Here is a 24,881-nt window from a genome sequence, read left to right as displayed (position 1 = left end):
TTTGCACTATAAAATGTTATTATTGGCTCTCCATGATCACATGACCTGATGGAAGATTTATCCTCCAAGAGAACCAGACACACCCAGTAGTTTTTCTGGAATGTGAAATTAGAACTGCCCAGCCCAAGTTCTCAGTGACTTTGCAAAGTGCAATTCGAGCCATTCTGACTGCCATCTCCAGACAGGATAGAGCACCCACATCACAGCCCCAGCCCCAGAACTTACCACCGGACCATAGATGGGGCATTGTGTGTAGGTAACAGATTGTTAATAGGTTTATTGAGTACGAAGTGAATAATGACACATGCACCGAACATTCCGGGAAATCAGGTGTGGGTGTAAAGGAAATGGGGTTGGAAGAACGTAACCCATCTTCCCAGAGTTCCCTCTCCTATCCTCTTTCCCCCTCCCTTGTGTCCCCTCTCTCTCCCTACCCCCCACCCAAGTCTCCCCCCCTCTCCTGCATCCCCTCTCTCTTTTCCCCCCAACCACCCCAGTGTCTCTCACCACCACCCCCCCCCCCACCACCCCAGTCTCTCCCCCCATCTCTGCCCCCTCCACAGTCTCGCTCTTTCTCTCTCAAACCAATGTCCTAATCTTAAATCAAGGAGACTACAAAGGTATGAGGGCAGAGTTAGCTGAAGTGGACTGGGAAAATAGATTAAAGTATAGGACAGTTGATGAGAAGTGGCAGGCATTTAAGGAGATATTTCATCACTCGCAACAAAAATATATTCCAATGAGAAAGAATAACCATATGTGGCTAATTAAGGAAATAAGGGATGGCATCAAATTAAAAACAAGGGCATATGTGGCCAAGACCAGTGGGAGGCCAGAGGACTGTGAAACTTAAAAGCCAGCAAAACATAACTAAAAAAATTATAGAGAGGGAAGATAGATTATGAAAGTAAACTAGCACGAAATATAAAAAGAGATAGTAAGAGTTTCTACAGGTACATAAAAAGAAAAAGAATGGCTAAAGTAAATGTTGGTCCCCTAGAGGATGAGACTGGGGAATTAATAATGGAGAACAGGGAAATAGCAGAGACGATGAACAAATATTTTGCATCGGTCTTCACAGTAGAAGACACTAAAAGCATCCCAATAATGGATAATCAAGGGCCTATAGGGAGGGAGAAACTGAATACAATCACTATCACTAATGAAGTAGTACTCGGTAAAATAATTGGACTAAAAGCAGACAAGTCCCCTGGGCCTGATGGCTTACATCCTAGGGTCGAGAGGGGTGGCTGTAGAGATAGTGGATGCATTGGTTGTAATCTACCAAAATTCCCTGGATTCTGGGGTAGTCCCAGTGGATTGGAAAATCGCAAATGTAACACTCCTATTTAAAAAAGGAGGCAGACAAAAAGCAGGAAACTATAGACCAGTTCGCCTAACTTCTGCCATTGGGAAAATGTTGGAGTCCATTATTAAGGAAGTAGTAGCAGGACATTTGGAAAAGCATAATTCAATCAAGCAGAGTCAACATGGTTTTATGAAAGGGAAATGACGTTTGACAAATTTGCTGGAGTTCTTTGAGGATGTAACGAGCAGGGTGGATAAGGGGGAAACCAGTGGATGTGGTATATTTGGATTTCCAGAAGGCATTCAATAAGATGCCACATAAAAGATTACTGCACAAGATAAACGCTCACAGAATTGGGGGTAATATATTTGCATGGATAGAGGGTTGGCTAACTAACAGAAAACAGAGAGTCAGGATAAATGAGTAATTTTCCGGTTGGCAAACAGTGACTAGTGGGGTGCAGCAGGGATCGGTGCTGGGTCCTCAACTATTTACAATCTATATTAATGACTTGGATGAAGGGACCAAAGTGTAATGTAGCCAAATTTGCTGATGATACAAAGATGGGTGGGAAAGCAAATTGTGAGGAGGACACAAAATCTGCAAATGGGTATAGACAGGCTAAGTGAGTGGGCAAAAAACTGGCAGATGGAGTATAATGTGGGAAAATTTGAGGTTAACCACTTTGGCAGAAAAAAAAAATAGAAAAAAGGAAATTATAATTTAAATGGAGAAAAATTGCAAAGTGCTGCAGTACAGAGGGACCCGGAGATCCTTGTGCATGAAACACAAAACGTTAGTATGCAGGTACAGCAAGTAATCAGGAAGGCAAATGAAATGTTGGCCTTTATTGCAAGGGGGATAGAATATAAAATCAGAGAAGTCATGCTACAACTGTGCAGGGTATTGGTGAGGCCACACCGAGAGTACTGCGTACAGTTTTGGTCTCCGTATTTAAGGAAGGATATACTTGCATTGGCGGCTGTTCCGAGAAGGTTCACTAGGTTGATTCCGGAGATGCGGGGGTTGACTTATGAAGATAGGTTGAGTAGGTTGGACCTATACTCATTGAAGTTCAGAAGAATGAGAGGTGATCTTATCTTAACATATAAGATAATGAGGGGGCTCGACAAGGTGGATGCAGAGAGGATATTTCCACTCGGGAAACTAAAACTAGGGGACCTAGTCTCAGATTAAGAGGCCACCCATTTAAAACTGAGATGAGGAAGAATTTCTTCTGAGGGTTGTAAATCGATGGAATTCTCTGCCCCAGAGAGCTGTGGAGGCTGGGTCATTGAAAATATAGACAGATTTTTGAGCAATAAGGTAATAAAGGGTTATGGGGAGCGCACAGAGAAGTGGAGCAGAGTCCATGATCAGATCAGCCATGATCTTATTAAATGGCGGAGCAGGCTCGAGGGGCCAGGTGGCCTACTCCTGCTCTTATTTCTTATGTTACGTACCCCCTCCCCCAGTCTCACGCTCTCTCTACCCTCTACCCCCTCCTCTAGTCTCACGCTCTTTCCACCCCGCACCCCCATCCAATTTTTTTTCTCTCCCACAGAAGGCTGCAAAAATGTGTGTAGATAATCACAGCGATATTCTAGGCAAAAGTCCTGAAGATAATCCATAGCCAGAAACTTAACTGAACCAGCCACATAATACTGTGGCTGCAAGAGCAGGTCAGAAGCTGGGTATTCTGCAGCAAGTGTCTCACACTGACTTCCCAAAGCCTTTCCACCATCTTCAAGGCACAAGTCAGGAGTGTGATGGAATACTCTCCACTTGCCTGGATGAGTGCAGCTCTAACACTTAAGAAGCTCGACACCATCCAGGACAAGGCAGCCCATTTGATTGGCACCCCATCCTCCACCTTGAACAGTTACTTCCTCCACCACCATCGCAACGTGTCTGCTGTTGCACCATCTACAAGATGCACTGCAGCAACTCCCAAACCCACAACCTCTACTACTATAAAAAGGACACAGGCAGCAGACGCGTGGGAACACCATCACCTGCATGTTTCCCTCTAAGTTGCACTCTATCCTAACTTAGAAATATATCGCCATTCCTTCATTGTTGCTGGATCAAAATCCTGGAAATCCCTCCGTAACAGCACTATCGAGAGTACCTTCATCACAAGGACTGTAGCGATTCAAGAAGATGGCTCACCACCACCTGCTCAAGGGCAATACATGCTGGCCTTGCCAATGATGCCCACATCCCAGGAACGAATAAAAAAAACTTTCCCGCCTGATACCTATATCCTTCATTCCCCTAGAATCCAAAAATCTATCGATCTCAGTCTTGAATATACTCAATTACTTGAGCTTCCACAGCTCTTTAGGATAGCATATTCCAAAGATTCACATCCTTCGGTGAAAAAATTCCTCCTCATCACAGTCTGAATTGGCCGACCCCTTATCTTAAGACTATGCCCCCTAGTTCTGCACTCTCCAGCCAGGGAAAAGAACCGTTTAGCATCTACCCTGTCATATCCCCCTCAGAATCTTGAATGTTTCAATGAGAAACACCTCTCATTCTTCGAAACTCCAAAGAGTATAGGCCCAATCTACTCAATCTCTCCCCAGAGGACAGCCCTCTCGGGAATCAATCTAGGTGAACCTTTGTTGCTCTGCCTCGAAGGCAAGTAAATTCTTTCTTAGATAAGGAGACCAAAACTGTGCATAGTACTCCAGATGTGGTCTCACAAAGCCCTGTACAATTGTAGTATGACTTCCTTACTCTTCTACTCCAACCCTCTTGCAATAAAGGCCAATATGCCATTTGCCTTCTTAATTGCTTGCCGTACCTGCATGCTGTGTTTCCTCTAAGAGGACACCTAAATCTCTCTGAACACCAACATTTAAGAGTTCTTACTATTTAAAAAATATTCTGTTTTTCTATTCTTCCTACCAAAATCTTTCTCCACATTATACTCCATCTGCCACCTTATTGCCTATTCACTTAACCAAACTATATTACTTTGTGAGCTCTTTGTATCCTCACGGCTTTCTTTCCCACCTAGGTTTGTAGCGTCAGCAAACTTGGATACATTGGACTAAGCCATTAATGTAGACTGCAAATAGCTGAGGCCCAAGCACTGATCCTTGCGGCACCCCACGAGTTACAGCCTGCCAGCCAGACTCTGATTTCTGTTCATTAACCAATCCTCGATTCATGCTAATACCTTACCCCATGAGCCCTTATCTTACGAAAGAACCTTTTATGTGGTACCTTATTCTTTACTTAATATATTGTAATTTCTCAAGTAAAGAATAATAAAAACAATGGACTTCACAGCAATTAATTTGATACCAAATAATGTCAAAAGGACAACACAGATAAAATCTTATGCAAAAAGTTTTATCCAATAGGCTGGACAAGTCAGTCCAGATGTAAATACACTCACTCGTGACTTGCTGAACAAGCTATATTGATACAGTCCTATTGTAGCCTGGACACTACATTACAGGAAATAAATTACAAAAAGTGAACAACATATTCAAAATAAGTGACTGAGATTTAAAACACTTTTACGTTAAGGTATTTTAATTCCAATATTTAGCAAAGCCAAGTACTACTGTTATATACTCTATTTTTAAACACTCCACACCCCGCCACCCCTCCGCCCCAAAACATGCTACCTCTAAACATGCTTTTAATTTTCTCACCACACTTATTAGTTGATGAATTAACACACCTCCGCCAGAACGTGCCCCAGCAGACTCCAAACTATCTGAAGAGTTGTGCCGCCTGCGATTCACATCATAACGATTCTCTGGTCGGACCAAAGTTTCAGGATTCTTTTCAACATTAAGTGACTGCTACAAAAAAAAACACATACCAATATATGAATTGAAAGCAAATATTAGCAATTTTAGTAGAAAAAGATCTAAAAGACTTGCACATGGCACCATATCACATCTTTCAAGGATACAAAAAACTTCATATATAATGAATTGCTTTGAGGTGAGATGAATTATTTGGACAAACACAGTAACCGTTTCGTGCACAGCAAGAATCCACAAAAGCAATGAGATGACCAGCCAGCTAATCTGTTTTTAGTAGTGTTGGTTAAAAGTGGAGCCAGAACTTGCAAAAAGTATCTTGACTAAATGACTCATCTAACAAACGGCATCTCAGACAATGCAGTACTCACTCTTCACTGCATTGGAGTATACACACACACACACGGGGTTTCAAACTTCTGATTCAGAAGCAAGAATGCTTCCAACTGAGCCAAGCTGATTTTTCAGATCAACTTTCAGTTGCACCAGATAAGCACTCCCAGTCGCACCAGATAAGCACTCCCAGTCGAGCCCCAACAATGAATGGATTTGAACATGATCACGTCGCAAATCAATCAAGCAAACAGCTGCTTTGCAGCTGTCGCAGTCATCCATTGTGTTTCTGTAGCACAATAGATGACAGAGCAAGCTGCAATGCAGCAATTGGCTTGAGAAAGTCAAATAGCTTCATGAACTGCAAGAATGAAGTTTGAGTGGTTATGAACATAAGCATAACTTCCGAGATGAAATGACTGCTTAAACTGCATGCATGATAGCATTGTAAAGAATAACTGTGATCTTTTCAGTTATATATGACTAGGTATACTTAGTTCACTAGAGGCTGTACACAAGTGAAAAATGCAGTGACAGTGAGAATTGAAGGGATTATTTGATGTCATACCCTTTCAGTTCCTACGTCACCATATAGCATTGCTAATTTCCTAAAAAGAAGATTGCGAGGGAAACGTACCGGTTACATGCTTATCAAAATGAGTATGACATTTGGGATGGCAAGGCTCCACTCAAGCGCTTGTATGGTTCAGCAGTCTAATATACACACACACACACAAGGGGCAGACGTAACCACATACAGAACAGGTGAATTGAGTGCTTTTTGTTGCATTCTAGTTTATAATTTATGTTGCTGCCGTAAAGCTTCCATTCTACCAAAGTGGCATTATTTGGTGAATGACCTTCTGCAGTCTGACTCAGTCCAACAGAAAAAAGTACAATGGCTTAGATAATGGAGAGCATTTTCATTCTCTGCCCCCTCCCCAGGAATGGTCACACGAGAGCGAAAATGCATGCATGAGAAAGCAAGAGTGAGAAAACAAGAGTAAGAAAACATGCGCGAGAGAGGAAACACAAGAGTGAAAACATGAGAGACAGAGGCAGAGAGAAACAAGAGCTTTCAATTGGGTTTCAGTGTTTAAGATCCAACGAATGTTAAATGCAACTTTAAGCTATTAAAACCACCAAAAACTGATCCCATTTCAAATCTAGCTTCATCAAATAATGAAGAAATGTTACTCTCTGGTTATCACAAATGACATCAAATGCCCAGACAGTGGTGGGCAAAATATACCAAAGATTCAAGTCCATGTTTTCCATAGTTACAATCTCCTCAGTGATAAAACAGCCCAAAAATTCTTCAAGAATCAAGAGAAGGCATTGGACTCAATAAGTTCATCCTGTTTCAACCATTGTCACCCCATCGAACCACAATCCATTTTACACCAGAAACTATACAAGTTGCCTCTTGAATTCAAGTATGTACGGTGTGCTTCAAAGATGTTAGGGGGTAATGCAATTCATAAATCGATTATCTTACGTAAAAGATATCCCTCTGACTTCACTGCTTACTCTACCAATTTTTTTTTAATTACATTTTAAAATCAGTGTTGAGGGACAGGCAGCAAATGTAGCTCAGCAAGCACAAGAGTGATGGGTGAGCAGTACTTGGTGTGGGATATGATACAGGAGTTTTTAAATTGAACTGAAGTTTATGGAGGGCGGAGGATGGGAGGGCGGAGGATGAGAGGCCAGCCAGGTGAGCATTGCAATAGTTCAGTCTGGAGATGACAAAACTACAGATGAGGGTTGCAGCAGCAGATGGGCTGAGACAGGGGCAGAGACAGGTGATGTTAGAGGTGGAAGTAGATGGTCTTTGTGATGGAGAGGATATGGCTTCAGATACTTGGCTCAGGGTTGTGAACAGTCAGTTTCAATCTGAGACAGTGGCCAGGGAGGGGGAAGGAGTCAGTGCTGTAAATGTGGAGTATGTGGCAGGAGGCAAAGACAATGGCTTCTGTCTTTCCAATGTTTAAGTGGAGGAAATTGGGGCTTTGCAGGATTGGATGGCGGACAACACAGAGGCGGTAGAGGGGTTAAGTGAGGTGGTGAAAAGGTGGGTTTGAATGACGTCACTCTACACATGGAACCTGACTCCATGTCTTTGGATGATGTCGCCAAGGGGCAGGAGGAGGTACTAGATCCTTAGAGTACTTCAAAGGCAAAGGTGAGGGGGGTGGGAAGAGAAATGATTGCTGGATGTGCTCTGCCTATGATTGTATAGGGAGAAGTGAAGCTAAGTGAGGGCAATCCCACTGAGCAGCGTAGGAGGAAGAATTAAAATGGTGAGGCTGACAATGTCAAAGGCCGAGGTCAAGGAAAACAATGAAGGATAGTGCACCACGGTCACAGTGACAGAGAATGTCATTTGTGATTTGGATCACGGTAGTTTCAGTGCTGAGGTAGGGGTGGAAACCTGACTAGAGAGATTCAAGCTTGCAGTTGCAGGAAAGCTGAGCACAGATTTGGGAGGCAGCATGTTCAAGGACTTGAGAGAAAAGGGAGGTTGCAGATGAAGTGGTAGTTTGCAAGGATGGGTTTTGAGAGGAGGGGGTAATGACAGCAGTTTTGAAGTGACAGGAACAATAGCTATTGGGAGAGAACTATTTTAAATGTCAACTGTCAAGTCTTTGACAGGCTTTGGCTTTATATAGTTGAGAGATCCTGAGTGGGTGGGGGGGGGGGGGGGGGAGGGGAATGTTTAGCACAAAGAAACAATGTTCCTTAGAGGTAGCTTTAGCAATAAAAGATATAGGCATTCCATTTGAGACCAAAAATGTCAACAGACAAAGCAGCATTGAGGGATTATGGGTAGAATAAAAAGGAAAATGACAGCAGCTATTGGTTTGACCATTAGCTGGTGCCTTACCTGTGAGCAGGTGGTACAGTTAGCTGCTTTCTGATTTTTATTTCTTTTAGCAGTTGAGCTTTTGTGCAAGTTAAAAATATAAACTTAATTTACTAATCTGGGCTGGTTTGAACTGTAATATTAAAGTCACCCATTAGTATTGCTGTTATTCCTCTTAATTTCAAAGAAGATGCTTATGGTTTTCAGAGGCTAGCCATCACAGTTCCCAGACATCATTGCAGGAGTTCCTCAGGGAAGGATCCTTGTCCCAACCATCTTCAGCTATTTCATCATTCATCTTCTAAAGTCAGGAGTGGGGCCAAGTACTGACTATTCTATTGTATTGAGCTCATTCATAACTCCTCTGATAGTAAAGCAGCCCATGCCTACAGCTTGACTTAGATAACACCAAGGCTTGGGCTGACAAGTGGCAGGTAACACTCACACCAAGTGCCAAGCAATGACCATCTGAACAAGAGAAAGCCATCTACCCTTGACATTAAACAGAGAGTCCCCCACTGCTAACAGAAAATCATTTTCTTTTTGGAAAAGGATGATATTCACAGTGACACTCATCAGTCCCAATGTCACATCACTGAAGCTGGAGTCAGAAGTCAAGGCAATTGTGACAATAAGGCTTATACGAGTACCACTTTAAATTCATTACTGCAGACTTGACTTTGGTGTTGGAAGAGAATCTATATTCACACGTCTGACTGGAGTTTGAAGAAAGTTTCAGGTCCTTCAGTCACCTGTTGTGAAAGCTGGCTCTTCCCACCCACACACGCTGAAAGGTTACGTTTCAAAATATGCAAGTGTTAACAGACGATAACACTAATTCCTTTATTTATACTTTGGACACGAAACTGTCATTGTTTGAGAAGTAGTTTACAGAGGCTGCAAAAGCAGACCGAGCCAATTGTGGATCTATCAGGAGAGATAGGGTTGTTGTTCCAAAAAATGTCAGCCAGGCTCTTGACACTCTGACTGAACAGCTCGATCCCCAGGCAAGAAATATATCCAGCAGCTTTTGGCTCATTCAGCGGTTCCTCCTGTTCCACTATACAGCAGTCCACGTGGAGGTAAGCAGACAAGACATCCGGAGGGTTGAGCTCACATATAAAACTTTGTATTACGGATGCCAGTCCAGGCTTAGTATTATTAGGAGAGTTAGGAAAGCAATACGGCTCTTTTTAGTTTTGAAACTGCGAATTAAGAATATCAGGTTTTAAGCTAATGAAATAAATCTACTGTTCTAATTTCTTGCTTCTGTTTAATGTTTACCTTTTAATAAACTTGATTCATAAATTCAGCCCAAGCCACAAGGTCGGACAGTGATTATTCTTCTGTTATCTGAAGATGAGGAGGACGAGAGGGAGCTTGTGTTATTTTTAAAGAGCAAATTATAGTAGCATGGGGGTTCTGCTTAATCCTGGGCAATGCTAAATTACCGGATATTGCAGTACACAAAGTCACACTTGGATTTGTTGGGAGGACTTGCTTACGGAAATGATCATTTGTACCGGAGCCATTTTTACAGCTCCTGAGAGTGAGATTGCCACGATGGGATTTTAAACACGTTTGCATAAAATTCTACTTTTTGTTTTAACAAAACCAGTTTAAAATAAATGTGGAAGAATTTGATGAAAACACATTAACCAATATATTACAAATAATGCATAGAGGAATTTCAACCAAACTGGGGGCAGTTTTCACAATGATCTTACAGCTTTTAGGAATGGAATGGAGACTACATGGATTAATTTTATGGCATAGATATGATTATGTTGATCATTCGAATGTTGGAGTTGAAGTGAAGTGCTATGCCAACCAGGTATGTATGTGAATGTATAATATGTAAAAATATAAAGCAATTAGTTATATATATAAAAATATAGCAAATGAACTGTAACTGACTAAGCACCTTCGCATCACCATGGCCAAGTTCACTCCACCTAAAAATTAGTACAAATGTACACAGAGCACATATACCAATAGGGTAAGCTTATGATTTTATTGACAGACAAAATGGTAAACTACTTAGCAATTCCTACATTTCATTCAAAATTTTACTAAAAGTTTGAGACAATTCAGCATCCTCCTTTTGATATCTAATCTGTGTTATTTACCTGTATACTATCCACACATACAAGAAATATCTTTCAATGGAAGATACAGCATCAGAGGACAAAAGAGAAACCCAAAGCATATCGACATGCACAGCAAACAAACCTAGACACCTAGAACCATAGAATGGTTACAGAACACAAAGAGGGCATTCAGCCCTTCGAGCCCACGTCAGCTCTCTGAAAGAGCTCTTCAGCTCGTCCCACTTCCCCCTGCCCTTTCCCCGTAGCCCTGCAAATTTTTTTCCCTTCAGGTATTTATCCAATTCCCTTTTAAAAGCCACGATTGAGTTTGCCTCGACCACTCTTTCAGGCAGTGCATTCCAGATCCAAACTACTCGCTGCGTAAAAATGTTTTTCCTCACGTCGCCTTTGGTTCTTTTGCCAACTCCTTAAATCTGTGTCACAAGAACACAAGAAATAGGAGCAAGAGTAGGCCATTTGACCCCTCGAGCCTGTTCCGCCATTTAATAAGATCAGGGCTGATCTGATCATGGACTCAGTTCCACTTCCCTGCCCATTCCCATAACCATTTATTCCCTTCTCACTCAAAAATCTGTCTATCTCTGCCTTAAATATATTCAAAGACCCAGCCTCCACTGCTCTCTGGGGCAATGAATTTCACAGATTAACAACCCTCAGAGAGAAGAAATTTCTCCTTCAGTTTTAAATGGGGGGGCCCCTTATTCTGAGACTATGTCCCCTAGTTTTAGTTTCCCCCATGAGTGGAAATACAGGCCCCAAGTTTCCACATGATTTGCTCCTGATTTTTAGGAGCAACTGGTGGAGAACAGAGTATCTTAGAAATCGCAATTCTCCACATTTAAGTTTTCTGCAGTTCTAGTCATGTAGAACAGTTTCACTTTTGAACAGAATTTTTTTTTCAAAAGGGGGCATGTCCGGCCACTGACGCCTGATTTGAAAGTTTCCACAGTGAAAACGTACTCCAAACTAACTTAGAATGGAGCAAGTGAAGATTTTTGTAGGCCTGAAAAAATCTTGTCTACACTTTAAAAAATCAGGCGCAGGTTACAAATTAGGCATCCGGAACGAGTTGGGGGATAAATCCTTAGTTATACTTATACAAATATTATACAAATAATTCCAACCTGAATAAAAATTTATAAGCAAAGAAAAGATTAAATAAACCATGTTCCTACCTGTGTGAAAGTGCTTCAGGCAGGGAGAAGGCTGCAGGAAGCCTCAAGTTGAGGCAGTCGTTCCCGATGGCTGGGGGGGGGGGGGGGGAAGAGGCAGCCGTTCCTGATGGCGGGCGCGGGGGCGGGGAGGAGGCAGTGAAGGCCCGACCGACGGCAGCGGGGGGGAGGCAGCCGTTCCCGACGGCAGGTTGGGGGGGAGGCAGTGAGAAGGCTGCAGGAAGCCTCAGAAGTTGAGGCAGCCATTCCCGACGGCAAGGGGTGGGGGGGGGGGGGGGGGCCCCTGCCGTCGGTCGGGCCTGTCGGGAAACGGCTGCCTCAACTTCTGAGGCTTCCTGCAGCCTTCTCACTGCTGCAAGAAGCCTCAGTGCTGATCATGGAAGGGCAATGTGGTTTTATTAAAAAATGTTAAAAATTGAACAGCTACAAAGAACTACAAAAATGGCCGAGTGCCAATGTTTCCTTCACACTGCGCGTGCGCGAACGCTCCAATGCGCACGCGCAGGGTTGCCGGCACGAAAAAAAACTCATTTAAATGGTACCCGCCCCCTCCTAGTTACAAAATCGGCGCGAGTGGTAGGCTCCGCGCCAAGCTGTAAAGCACTCGAAAATAGTGCTTTTTTTTTTTAGGCGCCATATTCGGCGCGAAAAACGGGCGCCCAGCTCGGAGGGGCACCTGTTTTGCCGCGTGTGGAAACTTGGGGCCATACTCTCTGCTTCCACCTTGTCGAGCCCTCTTTATCGTATATGTTTCGATAAGATCGCCTCTCATTCTTCTGTACTCCAATGAGTATAGACCCAACCTACTCAAGCCATCTTCGTAAGTCAGCCACCCCCATCTCAAGAATCAACCTAGTGAACCTTCTCTGAACAACCTCCAATGCAAGTATATCCTTTCTTAAATACGGAGACCAAAACTGCACGCAGTACTCCAGGTATGGCCTCACCAATACCCTGTACAGTTGTATCAGAGCTTCGCTACGTTTATACTCTATCCCCCTTGCAATAAAGGCCAACCTTCCATTTGCCTTCCTGATTACTTGCTGTACCTGCATACCAACTTTTTGTGTTTCATGTACAAGGACCTCCAGGTCCCTTTGTACTCCAGCACTTTGCAATTTTTCTCCATTTAAATTATAATTTGCTTTTCTATTTTTTCTGCCAAAGGGGATAACCTCACATTTTCCTACATTATACTCCATCTGCCAAATGTTTGCCCACTCACTTAGCCTGTCTATATCCCTTTGCAGATTTTGTGTCTCCTCCTCACAATTTGCTTTCCCACTATCTTTGTGTCATCAACAAACTTGGTTACATTACACTTGGTCCCTTCATCCAAGTCAATAATATAGATTGTAAATAGTTGAGGCGCCAGCACCAATCCCTGTGGCACCCCACTAGTTACTGTTTGCCAACCGGAAAATAACCCGTTTATCCCGACTCTCTGTTTTCTGTTAGTTAGCCAATCCTCAATCCATGCTAATATATTACCCCCAACCCAGTGAGCTTTTATCTTGTGAAGTAACCTTTTATGTGTCCTCTCGTTCTCGAACCTTCCGCCAATAGGATCAGTTTCTTTCTACTCTGTGCAGACACTTCATGATTTTGAATACTTCTGTCAAATCGCCTCTCAACCTTCACTGCTCAAAAGAACGCCAGCGTCGCTGGTCTATCCACGTAATTGAAGTCCCTTGTCTCTGTAATCATTCTTGTAAATCTCTTCTGAATCCTCTCTCAGACTTTCACATCTCTCCTCAAGTGCAGCGCCCAGAAATGAACACTATACTCCAATTGAGACTGAACCAGTGTTTTAGAAAGGTTCATCATAACTTCCTTCCTCTTGTACTTTTTGCTCTATTTATGAAGCCCAGTATCCCATATGTTTTTTTTTTAAAACCAGTTTTCTCAACCTGCCCTGCCACCTTCAATGATTTGTGCACATATACCCCCAGGTCTCTGTTCAAGCACCCCCTTCAAGATTGTACCCTTTAACTTATATTGCCTCTCCTCGTTCTTCTTCCCAAAATGTATCACTTCGTACTTTTCTACGTTCATTTCATCGGTCACGTGTTCGTCCATTTCACGAGCCAGTCTATCACTATCCTCTTCACTGTTCACTATACTTCCAAGTTTTGGTGTCACATGAACATTTTGAAATTGCACCCTGTATACCAAAGTCCAAGTCATTAATATATATCAAGAAAAGCAGCGGTCCAACCCCTGGTGAAAACCACTGTATACCTACCTCCAGTCCGAAAAACAATCATTCTGTTTCCTGTCACTTAGCCAATTTCATATTCATGTTGCCACTGTCCCTTTTATTCAATGGACTTCAACGTTACTGTCAAGCCCATTACGTGGTTCTTTATCAAATGCCTTTTGGAAATGCATATAAACCAAGTCAACCACATTGCCCTCATCAACCCTCCTTTACCTCATCAAAAATCTGAACAAGTTAGTTAAACACTATTTGCCTTTAACAAATCAGAGCTGGCTTTCCTTAATTAATCCATACATGTCCAAGTGATTGTCAACTTTGTCCCCGATTATCATTTCTAAAAGCTATCCCACTACCAAGGTTAAAATGACTGGCCGTAGTTGCTGGGTTTATCCTTGCACCTTTTTTGAACAAGGGTGCAACATTTGCACTTCTCCAGTTTTCTGAAACCACCCCGTATCTAAGGAGGATTAAAAGATTATGACCAGTACCTCGGCGATGTCCTCCTTCATCTCCCTCAGCATCCTAGGATGTATCCCATCCCGACCTGGTGACTTATCAACTTTAAGTACAGACAGCCTTTCTAGTAGCTCCTCTTTATCAATTTTTATCCCACCCAGTATCTCCACTACCTCGCCTTTCACTATGACTTTGGCAGCATCTTCTTCCTTGGTGAAGACAGATGCAAGACACTCATTTAGTACCTCAGCCGTGCCTTCTGCCTCCATGCGTAGGTCTCCTTTTGGTCCCTAATTGTCCCCAACCCTCCTCTTACTACCCATTTATTATTTATATGCCTATAGAAGACTTTTGAATACCTCAAAGCATTCACAATACCATTTCTACAGGTAAAGAAATTCAAACCATACACACCTACAAATCCAATCAAATTGATAGCAACTATGGCGGGAATTTTCCAGAGAGTCAGCGGCCGGAATCGGTGGAGAGTCAGATGGGAAATTAGATGTTGTTTCGACAGCGGGCGGGATTCTTTCGTCAACCTGCCGGAACGCATCTTTGCCAATGTCGGGTCTGTCAGCGCTGAGCATACCAGACAGGCAGTAGTGGGCGACCCAATTAAACTCAAAGCATCTGGTTGACAGATCATAAACAGCTTTTTTTTTTTAAACTTACCTTTTCACTTTAACTTCATGGCCACGGGAACCACGCTGTTCAGGGACCACGGCTGTCAACTGGAGGTGCAAGTTTAGTGGCCATTGCTCCAGCTGATTACATTTGAAGCTGTCAAGTATAGTAAAAGCTCCCAACTGACAGATATTCAATTTCCTCAGCCACAAGCTGTTTCCCAGACCATTTCCAGCACAGATTCTGCAAGTTTTCCTCTTTCCACTCTTACCTCATTAGGAAGAACTCTCTCACCATTGACAGAATGCTTCTGCCATCTCTATTTCACCTGCCACTTATTCCATCAACATGGGTGCCCTTTATACGGTCTCATCTTGGTCCTCAGAATCCAACCACGATCAGCCCCAATACCAACCTTCTCTGCAACCACCTGATGATGCACAGGACAGAGGGCATCAGCACCCGACCACATTGCTGCCCAGGAGGCCACGGATAGCCTCACCATGGTCAGATTTACTTCACTTGACGCTATACACCCTGGCTGCCACATGATGTGCCAGGTTGCCACCACCCCACAGCAGCACCATAAAGCATCCCTGCAATGACCAAGCCATTCCTTTCACACTCACCACCATTGTGGAGGATCAGTTATGTCTCACCATTCACTGCAACGCACTAAGCCACTTCCAAAAGGTGCACACAAATCTGTCCAAGAATGGAAAGTGTTGAAAATAAATATTTCAATGTTTCACAACACATTAACAGAAACTTTACATGAACTTTGGATAAAAGACTCAAACGGCTACCCTGTGCTGCTGTTAGTTGGTATGATGGCACTAGGATGAGAACGTGTGTGAGGGGAGGCTAGTGAGATGGGGATGTGATAATTTAGATAGAGGGGGATGGGTGGATGCGCATGGTAAGTTGGAGTGAGTAAGGATGTGCAGTACGGTATGGAAGGCAGAGTAATGGGGATGTGATGGGAGGCACAGCAGGATGAGGTTGAGTGTGGCTTTGTACTAACGTTTCCTGATCTATTGAGATAATTGAAAGGTTTTTAACACTGCAGCCAGGTCCTCCTGACCACATCCCTGCTTGTGACCTCCTCTGCAATGTGCAATCAGGCTGTGTTGGTCTCCTGGGGATAGACAAGATAGAGGCAGAGAGGCTGTTTCCACTGGTAGGGGAGACTAGAACTAGGGGGCACAACCTCAAAATACGGGGGAGCCAATTTAAAACTGAGTTGAGAAGGAATTTCTTCTCCCAGAGGGTTATGAATCTGTGGAATTCTCTGCCCAAGGAAGCAGTTGAGGCAAGCTCATTGAATGTATTCAAATCACAGATAGATAGATTTTTAACCAATAGGGGAATTAAGGGTTACGGGGAGAGGGCGGGTAAGTGGAGCTGAGTCCAAGGCCAGATCAGCCATGATCTTATTGAATGGCGGAGCACCCTCGAGGGGCTAGATGGCCTACTCCTGTTCCTAATTCTTATGTTCTTATGTCTCTTCAGCCCATTGGAAGTGAAGAGGACATCGTTGCGTGCTCTGACTTCCTCCATAAGAACATAAGAAATAGGAGCAGGAGTAGGCCATTTGGCCCCTCGAGCCTGCTCAGCCATTCAATAAGATCATGGCTGATCTGATCATGGACTCAGCTCCACTTCCCTGCCCGCTCCCCATCACCCTTATCGCTCAAAAATCTGTCTATCTCCGCCTTAAATATATTCAATGACCCAACCTCCACAGCTCTCTGGGGCAGAGAATTCCATAGATTTTCAACCCTCTGAGAATTCCTCATCTCAGTTTTAAATGGGCGGCCCCTTATTTTGAGACTATGTCCCCTAGTTTTAGTTTCCCCTATGAGTACAAATATCCTCTCTGCATCCACCTTGTCGAGCCCCCTCATTATCTTATATGTTTCAATTAGATCATCTCTCATTCTTCTGAACGCCAATGAGCATAGGCCCAACCTACTCAACCGATCTTCATAAGTCAACCCCCTCATCTCTGGAATCAACCGAGAGAACGTTCTCTGAACTGCCTCCAATGCAAGTATATCCTTCCTTAAATACGGAGACCAAAACTTTACGCAGTACTCTAGGAGTGGCCTCACCAATATCCTGCACAGCTGTAGCAAGACGTCCCTGTACAATTGTAGCAGGACTTCTGTGCTTTTATACTTCACCCCCCCTTGCAATAAAGGCCAACATTCCATTTGCCTTCCTGATTACTTGCTGTACCTGCATACTAACTTTGTGTTTCATGCACAAGGATCCCCAGGTCCCTCTGTACTGTATCGCTTTGCAATTTTTCTCCATTTAAATTATAATTTGCTTTTCTATTTTTTCTGCCAAGATGGATAACCTCACATTTTCCCACATTATAATCTATCTGCCAAATTTTTGTCCACTCACTTAGCCTGTCTATATCCCTTTGCAGATTCCTTGTGTCCTCCTCACAATTTGCTCTCCCATCCATCTTTGTATCAGCAGCAAACTGGGCTACATTACACTCTGTCCCTTCATCCAAGTCAATATAGATTGTAAATAGTTGAACTGGGCACAGGTCAGGGTGCATCCAGCTGCCTCGTCTGTGACTTTGGTTAGTACATGGCCTGTACGTATATCAGAGAACTCCCAGTACTGGTCGTCTGAAGCACTGAGCAGGTAGTCACCCGTAGCGTGCAGACTGAAGCTGATGACCAAACCCTCGTGGGCCCAGACAACTTGCACGCAGGACGTGGTGAAAACTGACCAGATTCGGGTGGTTGCGTCAGGAGAGGACGAGAAGACGTTTGATCTTCGGTACATAGAAACATAGAAACATAAACCGGGACCATTGACTCACAGATCAAGATCTGGGATCTGAACGAACGAATGAACGTGGCTAATTTCCCGGGACACTCGCCTTCTCCGAGAACGGCTACTACTACACAGCTGCCGACGACTCGCAGGTCAAGTTCTGGGATCTGCGCAAGAACAACAACTTCAAGACCATCCAGCTAGATGATCACTACGAGGTGAAATGCTTCACCTTTGACAAGAGCGGCTCGTACCTGGCTGTGGGGGTGGACTGCCATCTGGGTGTACGTGTGCAAGCAATGGGCCGAGGTGCTGCACTTCAGAGCACAGCGGGCTGTCCACGGGTGTGTCGTTCGGTAAGCACTCCCGCTTCCTGGCCTCATCCAGCATGGATCACAGCCTCAAGCTCTACAGCCTGTAGCCCCTCCCACTCCCGCAACCATGGGACCTCAGCCCCTCCCACTCCCGCAACCATGGGACCTCAGCCCCTCCCCACTCCCGCAATCATGGGACCTCAGCCCCTCCCCACTCCCGCAACCATGGGACCTCAGCCCCTCCCCACTCCCGCAACCATGGGACCTCAGCCCCTCCCCACTCACGCAACCATGGGACCTCAGCCCCTCCCGCAACCATGGGACCTCAGCCCCTCCCCACTCCCGCAACCATGGGACCTCAGCCCCTCCCACTCCCGCAACTATGGGACCTCAGCCCCTCCCCACTCCTGCAACCATGGGACCTCAGCCCCTCCCCACTCCATGGGACCTCAGCCCCTCCCCACTCCCGCAACCATGGGACCTCAACCCCTCCCCACTCCGTAACCATGGGACCTCAGCCCCTCCCACTCCCGTAACCATGGGACCTCAACCCCTCCCCACTCCGTAACCATGGGACCTCAGCCCCTCCCACTCCCGTAACCATGGGACCTCAGCCCCTCTCACTCCCGCAACCAAGAAACTTCAGCCCCTCCCCGGTAACTCTGGGACATCGATCTGTAGCCCCTCCCCTGTCTATTTCCTGTCCTGAACCGCTCTAAATAATTCTTGCTCACTCCAGGCTCCCCACTGCCTCCTCTCTCTTCAAAACCCCCTTGTCTCAAACACTTTCCCCAGACCCCCACCTCTCGCCCCGTTTTATTCTGGTTTGGGGCCAGGTTTTGAGGTCCCAGGGAAGCGGCACAGGTCTCAGTACCACAACACATGCCCAGGAGGATCCCGGCCCATCGCTGTAACCCGCAGAGGAGCGAGGCAAGCGATGTCCACAACTTGAGGAAGACAACACGCAGGGCTGAGTGTTTCTTCTCTCTCTCTCTCGAATTTGTTGCTGAAAAGATTTGAAGTAATGCGAAGATTGTGTGTGTTTTTTTCTAAAATAAAAACAATGAAATTTGCGGTTGGAATTATTTATTTGTTTCGCCTCAGAACTCCCGCCGCCCCCCCTCCTCCCGATATCCGCAAGGTACAGACAGTGACTGTTTGTGGTCCGTGTGATACTGAGCCCCACACACACACACACACAGCAGGAAAGCTCCAGTATCCAACAACAGCAATTTGTAGTTGCAATAGGACAACTGGATTGGACATCATCAATGTCCAGGTCGGTGATTGGAGCGTGGGCGGGTACAGCAGGAGCAGTGAGGTCAAGGCAAAGGAGCAGCGAGAGATCATGGAGCGACGTGATCAGGCCCAGGAGAGGTCAGAGTTTGAGGCCTAGGAGAGGCGAGGGCCCAAGGAAAACACGGGCCAGCCCACACTGCGATGTGTGCGCGCACTAGGTCCATGCAGCACAGCAGGCCTCCACCCGACTTGGTTAACCCTTGCCATGGGAACATGACCTAGCTCTGTCAAGCCCATGTGTTGGCTGGTGTGCAACGGTCACCCCACGTTAAAAAAATCCCCACAGAGGCATTTTCCACCCTTCACGATGTAGTTCGAGACCTGGAATATTAGGTCCTTCACTGAAACACCTGTGAACTCATCCCTTTTTGGCGTGGAAGCAAGTCATCCTCGTTTCGATGGACTGCCTAGGATGATGAAATAGTTGAGGCCCCAACATAGATCCCCAGCACCCCACGAGTGACTGTTTGCCAACTGGAAAATGACCCATTTATCCAGACTCTTTGTTTTCTGTTAGTTAGCCAATCCTCTATCCATGCATATGGAGGGAGTCATGGGAGAACCTGGGTACAACCCTGCACCTCTGCACAGTGATTGGCAGTGTTTGCAGCACTTCAATTCTGTGGAACACTGACAGCACAAATGTTAAAAGAAAGTTGGCCATAATCCCTTTAAGCTGATGACGTGTCATGAATGACGTCACCAGACCCGCTTCCTCTAATTGGCCTGGTAAACACACTAGGTGGGCTTAACAAGCCCCATCAACAGAAAATTATTTTCCAGAGTGGGAAGGAGAGAGCAGCAGTGTTGGGACCCGCCACCGACTTCGCCCGCCACAGACCCACCAAAGTAAGGAAAATCTCAGACTATATCTTTGTCCTACAAGGAACAATTTAAACTTTGAATATACCAATTAGCACCAATCTCTGCAAAAGGATCATGGGTAAATCAAGAAAAACATTTTATACTTGGGTTAATCCAGCAACAGAAACAAGATAATACCATCACAGACATAAGTAACTATTTTTCACCCTTTTGACTGCAAATGGCAATACAAATTGTGTGAACTGAAACTTCATTATTCTGTAAATCAATGGAAGTTCATTCTAGATGAATTACAATCTGATGTGTTAGTCCAAATGGTGTGACCACTATGTGACCTTTCAAACCATCAGCATATACGAATGTGAAAAAAAATCAGTCACATTCAGCTTAGACATACTTGAACAAAATAATCTACAAAAAAGTATACTTACCAGCATATTAGGCAAATATATGTGGATTTTTGAAGATATACTATGGTGAAGAAGGGATGCTGAATATTACAAACAGTAAGATGTGGGTGTTGTGTGATGCAATCAATGAAAAACCACATGTCAAGCCTCCTACTCTATTCAAAAAGAAAAATACCTAAGTAATAGTATTACAATATAGAGATTAGTCAATCAAGAGGGGATCTTGCATTCAGATATTTTGCTGGCTTCAAACAGATTAGCAGGTATATCATTTCAAATGGTATGTTAGCAGTCCCAATGCCGACTTGAACAACCTACCACGAACCTGTCTCAAATCTAGGCTGCCATTTTGGACTTCAGCGATGGTGAAATGCTTGGAAGAACTGCGACATACAGAATGGATTCCTTATCGAGGACCCCACAGTACAATCTGTAAAATCAAACCTCCCTCGCAGAGGATGGTTGATGCTGCCACCTTCTCCATAGGTGGAAGATTAAAGAATCTCCATCATGCGACTGTGGAGCTCCTAATCAGACGCTAAAGCAAATCATTGAGCACTGCCCTCAGGAAATTTGCAGGCAGCCTGCAAGATATCCACGCTGTTACACTGGAAGCTTTGGCCTGGATATCCAATTTGGATATTGACTTTTGATTTGCTACTACATATGAAAGAAGAGTTTAATAAATGACCCAGAAAGAGAGCAAATGTTATCATTTATGTGGACTATGGAGTACATTATTAGTTAGCTTTGCGCCCAGATTCCAGCGCAATCGACCGAACCAGTGCAAAGATCGGGACTTTTAAACATGAGTGTTAAGCCCAAAACCACATACGTTAGTGATTTCTGAGCCGGTTCAAGATTCAATTCACCCACATCACCACGCCCACAAAACTGGCCATGCCCCCCAGGTCAGAATTGCAAGATTCCACTGGTTCGGGAAAGCTCTTCAAATTGTGCTCACAGGCACTACTAGGCACATTTTTTAAGTTTTTTCGTATCAAAAAATATTTCATTTACTAAGAAACTGACAAGTGTACACCAATTAAACTATTATATGGTTCACAGGATCAGCACAGGAGTGTAAGAATAAACGTGTTCAGTAATAAAATTGATTCTATGTCTAAATGTTTAAAGTGTAGACTATACGAAGAGACAGTTTTGAATGATTCAAAATGGAAGCTCGCAGACCTCTAGCATGCTGTTTGTGTATTTATTAATTGGAAAGCCATTAAACCTAATCAAGGGATAGCTGGGCCAGTCCAGCAGACACATGAGTGAGGAGAGCCAATAAGGAACTGCCCTGGAACCAAGGTCCAATCCTGAGGCTTTCAGAGGAACAAAGGACTTAAGGGATATAAAAAAAACTCTCCCACATATACCTTTTTATAAATCATCACTGTAACATTGTATCCGTTGTAACTAGTAACGGACGACTGCTGATAAATGTGCATGTGTGTGTGTTTAATAAACTGTTCTGAATTGTTTTAAAAGAATCATCTTGCTGTCAATTTAATGCCAGAGATATAGAAATCTTACAAATTGGTGGAGAATTCGGGCATCTGGCGAGACAGCTTTTTGATTATTCTTTTTTACAATTGGAAATTTCGAGAGTTGTGATTCTAATCTATGTTGCGAAGTATAACTTATAAATGATTAAACGGATCAGGAGAGTTGCGTCTTAGGAGCAGTCGTCTCAATAGTTGTAACTGTTTAAGTGGGGACCCACCAGTAGTTATATTCAAAAGGCACAGGATGAAGGGATCGGTCATTAACTGGACGCCAACAATAAAGAAATGTTGAGCTTGTTTATCAGGAGCAGTTGTCCAAAAAGTTCCTGATACAAGACCTCGAAGAGTTAAAGGCACAAGCACGGTGGGTCAACCTACATTCTTCGGGAAGCCGGTGACACTTATCCAGAAGAGTGTAGATAAAGGAGTGCTAAGGTCAAAACGGGCAAACAGTCTCGTGGCATTCAGGGCATTTTATTGTGCCTGGAGAGATGAGTAATTAATGAGGCAGAAGGCTAAAGTGATACAGGATTTGAAAGAATTGCAAGTAAAAGAGATTCAACTAAAAGAGAGATTGAAGGTATAAAACAACAAAAGGAAGGCAGCCTCCAACTTGTGAAGCAGTTAAAAAAAAAGAGGGAAAAATACAGCATTTAAGACAAGAAATTGGTCAATTAAACCACAGTATTAGGCAATTAGAAACAGGGGCCACACAGGCAGCTTCATTACTGCAACAACAAAGCATCTCAAATTTAAATGCCACAGCAGCCGTTGTTGAAACAAATTAGAGTTAAAAAAATATAAATTGGAAAACTTGAGGCTCCAGCAAGAGATAGAAGATGCTAGGGGAGCATTAAGGGAAGTAATTAAGAAGCCACATAGGGAGGCAGATCACTCCCAATGCCAACCAGAAATAGCGAGGCTAAAAAGTAAGTCTGGGGAGCAGCAGGCCCTGGTATCCGCAGTAACACAGGGAGCCACAAACAGAGACAGCAGAAGGGGACAAGGGGGAGACAGATTGGGAAGAGGAAGGCAGTCAGTATAATCCCTAGGAGGGTGGTGTAGGATGGGATACCTTGGAGACACAAGAGCCAATCGTAGCCGTAGTAACCACTTCTTTATGACCTAATGCGCACAGCAACATCACCAGTAACCATACCGACTCATGGCCCATTTCTGGTGCTGACGCCGTGTAGCCACGAGTTGGGGCCCATTAATGATGGGGGCGACCCACTGGAAGTTAATAGGAGGCGGGAAAATTTCAGGAGGGGTCACCCAGAGTTGGAAGAGAGAGACTTAACACGAGTCCCCTCCTTGGCCTGTTCCACTTCCCCAAAAGATAATCTGCCAGACACAGTCCTCCAGTCTGGCGCAGCGGCCGATGCACTCATGACCAAGATCCTAAACCATTTAATGATCCAAAACTTGAACTTCGTGACTCTATTTAATCAGACCAAGCAGCGCCCAGAAAAGACCCCGAAAACCTTCAGTAATTGCCTGTACAATATCTATCAACGTACGCAGAACCAGGCACTCGCAAATGCTACAGTAGGAAAGAATCAGGAACAATTTATATTGATGTTCCTGACCCAACTCCACCCTTCAGTTAAATCCACCCTGGGAATAGCCATGAGACCCAATCAGTGGACAGATATAGAGACCAGCACTCAAATAGCCCGGGCGATGGTAAAAGACCAGTTAAAGGTGAAGTCACCACCCACTGCAAATAAACTAGTGTCAATGGTGGAGGGATCTCGAAACTACCCCTTCAAAAGGGACAGTGCTTTAATTGTGAGAAGATAGGCCACCTAGCAAACGACTGCAGCAAACCCAGACCAGCACCGAACCATGATGCAACACATAGATACCTCCCAAGGGATGAATCCAAGCCCTCTGGGACAGAACAACGATTGGATCAATTGATAACACTTATCCCAAACCAAATTGCCACGGGGAGGATGCAAAATCATTTACCGGTGCACGCAATCGCCGATGCACACTCATTAGAGAGACCCATTCAAGGATTGACCCCATGACAGGGTTTGGTCGGAAGTGGGGTTCCAACGTGATAGTAGCGGGAGACCAGTAGTCCTTGTTGTCTTAAAAAAAAAAAAAGAGGGCAGCAGATGATGCTCATCGATACTGGTTCAGGCGTTACCATCATACACACCCCATACCCTGAACGGCATGCAGCGGGCAAGTGTTGTAGGACCCTTAAAGGGTTTAACAGTGATACAACCACCGCGTGCGTATAAAAGGAAGGTCACTGAACTTCAGTTGGGAAGCCTCATCTGTAAGGTCCCAGCGCCGATGCTAATGACCACCCCCGACGGAAGGGGAATTTTAGGGACTGATGTGTTGAATCAGTATGGCACGGTGATAGATTATAATCAGCACTGTGTTTGGATGGGATTGAGAGATAAGGCAGGAGTGATAGAAATTTCAGATGCTCACTTGATTTTTGCTATTGAAAAGCCATCTGAATATGACCCTCCAGGGAGCGAAAATGAAGCTGTGGCAAAACTAATCCAGGAGCACCGAGCAGTGTTTGCCACATGCAAACATGACTGTGGAAAAATGGCAGGTGAGGAATCTATTGAGGGACCCCCCCCCACTCATTCACTAAACAGTATCCCATCCCAAGGGAGAGTCACCCTCACAGCTGAGATACCATAACACCCGAGTCAAGCAGGGTGTTCTTCGGACAGGCACTTTCACGACCAATTCACCCACATGGCCGGTTAAAATGCCTGATAGCAGTTGGCAACTGACTATTGATTACAGAAAGTTAAATTCTGTAACACCACCGTGCTCACCAGTAGTAAGAGAAACTC

At 44.4% G+C, this 24,881-nt stretch overlaps 1 protein-coding gene across 3 annotated transcripts in view; it reads right to left on the bottom strand.

Annotated features, from left to right (window-relative positions):
- Positions 1-24,881, bottom strand: part of LOC139240573 (vasculin-like) — a 134,964-nt gene that overhangs the window by 84,932 nt on the left and 25,151 nt on the right. For 2 of the 3 annotated variants that reach the window (XM_070869127.1, XM_070869119.1), the window contains exon 5: positions 5,013-5,136. In XM_070869127.1, the coding sequence (XP_070725228.1) occupies positions 5,013-5,136 (124 nt within the window). The remainder of the gene's footprint in view (positions 1-5,012; positions 5,137-24,881) is intronic. The other variant, XM_070869135.1, reaches the window with a different exon arrangement.

Source organism: Pristiophorus japonicus, chromosome 2, assembly GCF_044704955.1.
Source record: "Pristiophorus japonicus isolate sPriJap1 chromosome 2, sPriJap1.hap1, whole genome shotgun sequence".
NCBI classification, from domain to species: Eukaryota; Metazoa; Chordata; class Chondrichthyes; family Pristiophoridae; genus Pristiophorus; species Pristiophorus japonicus.
This window is presented reverse-complemented; position numbering and strand designations above follow the sequence as displayed.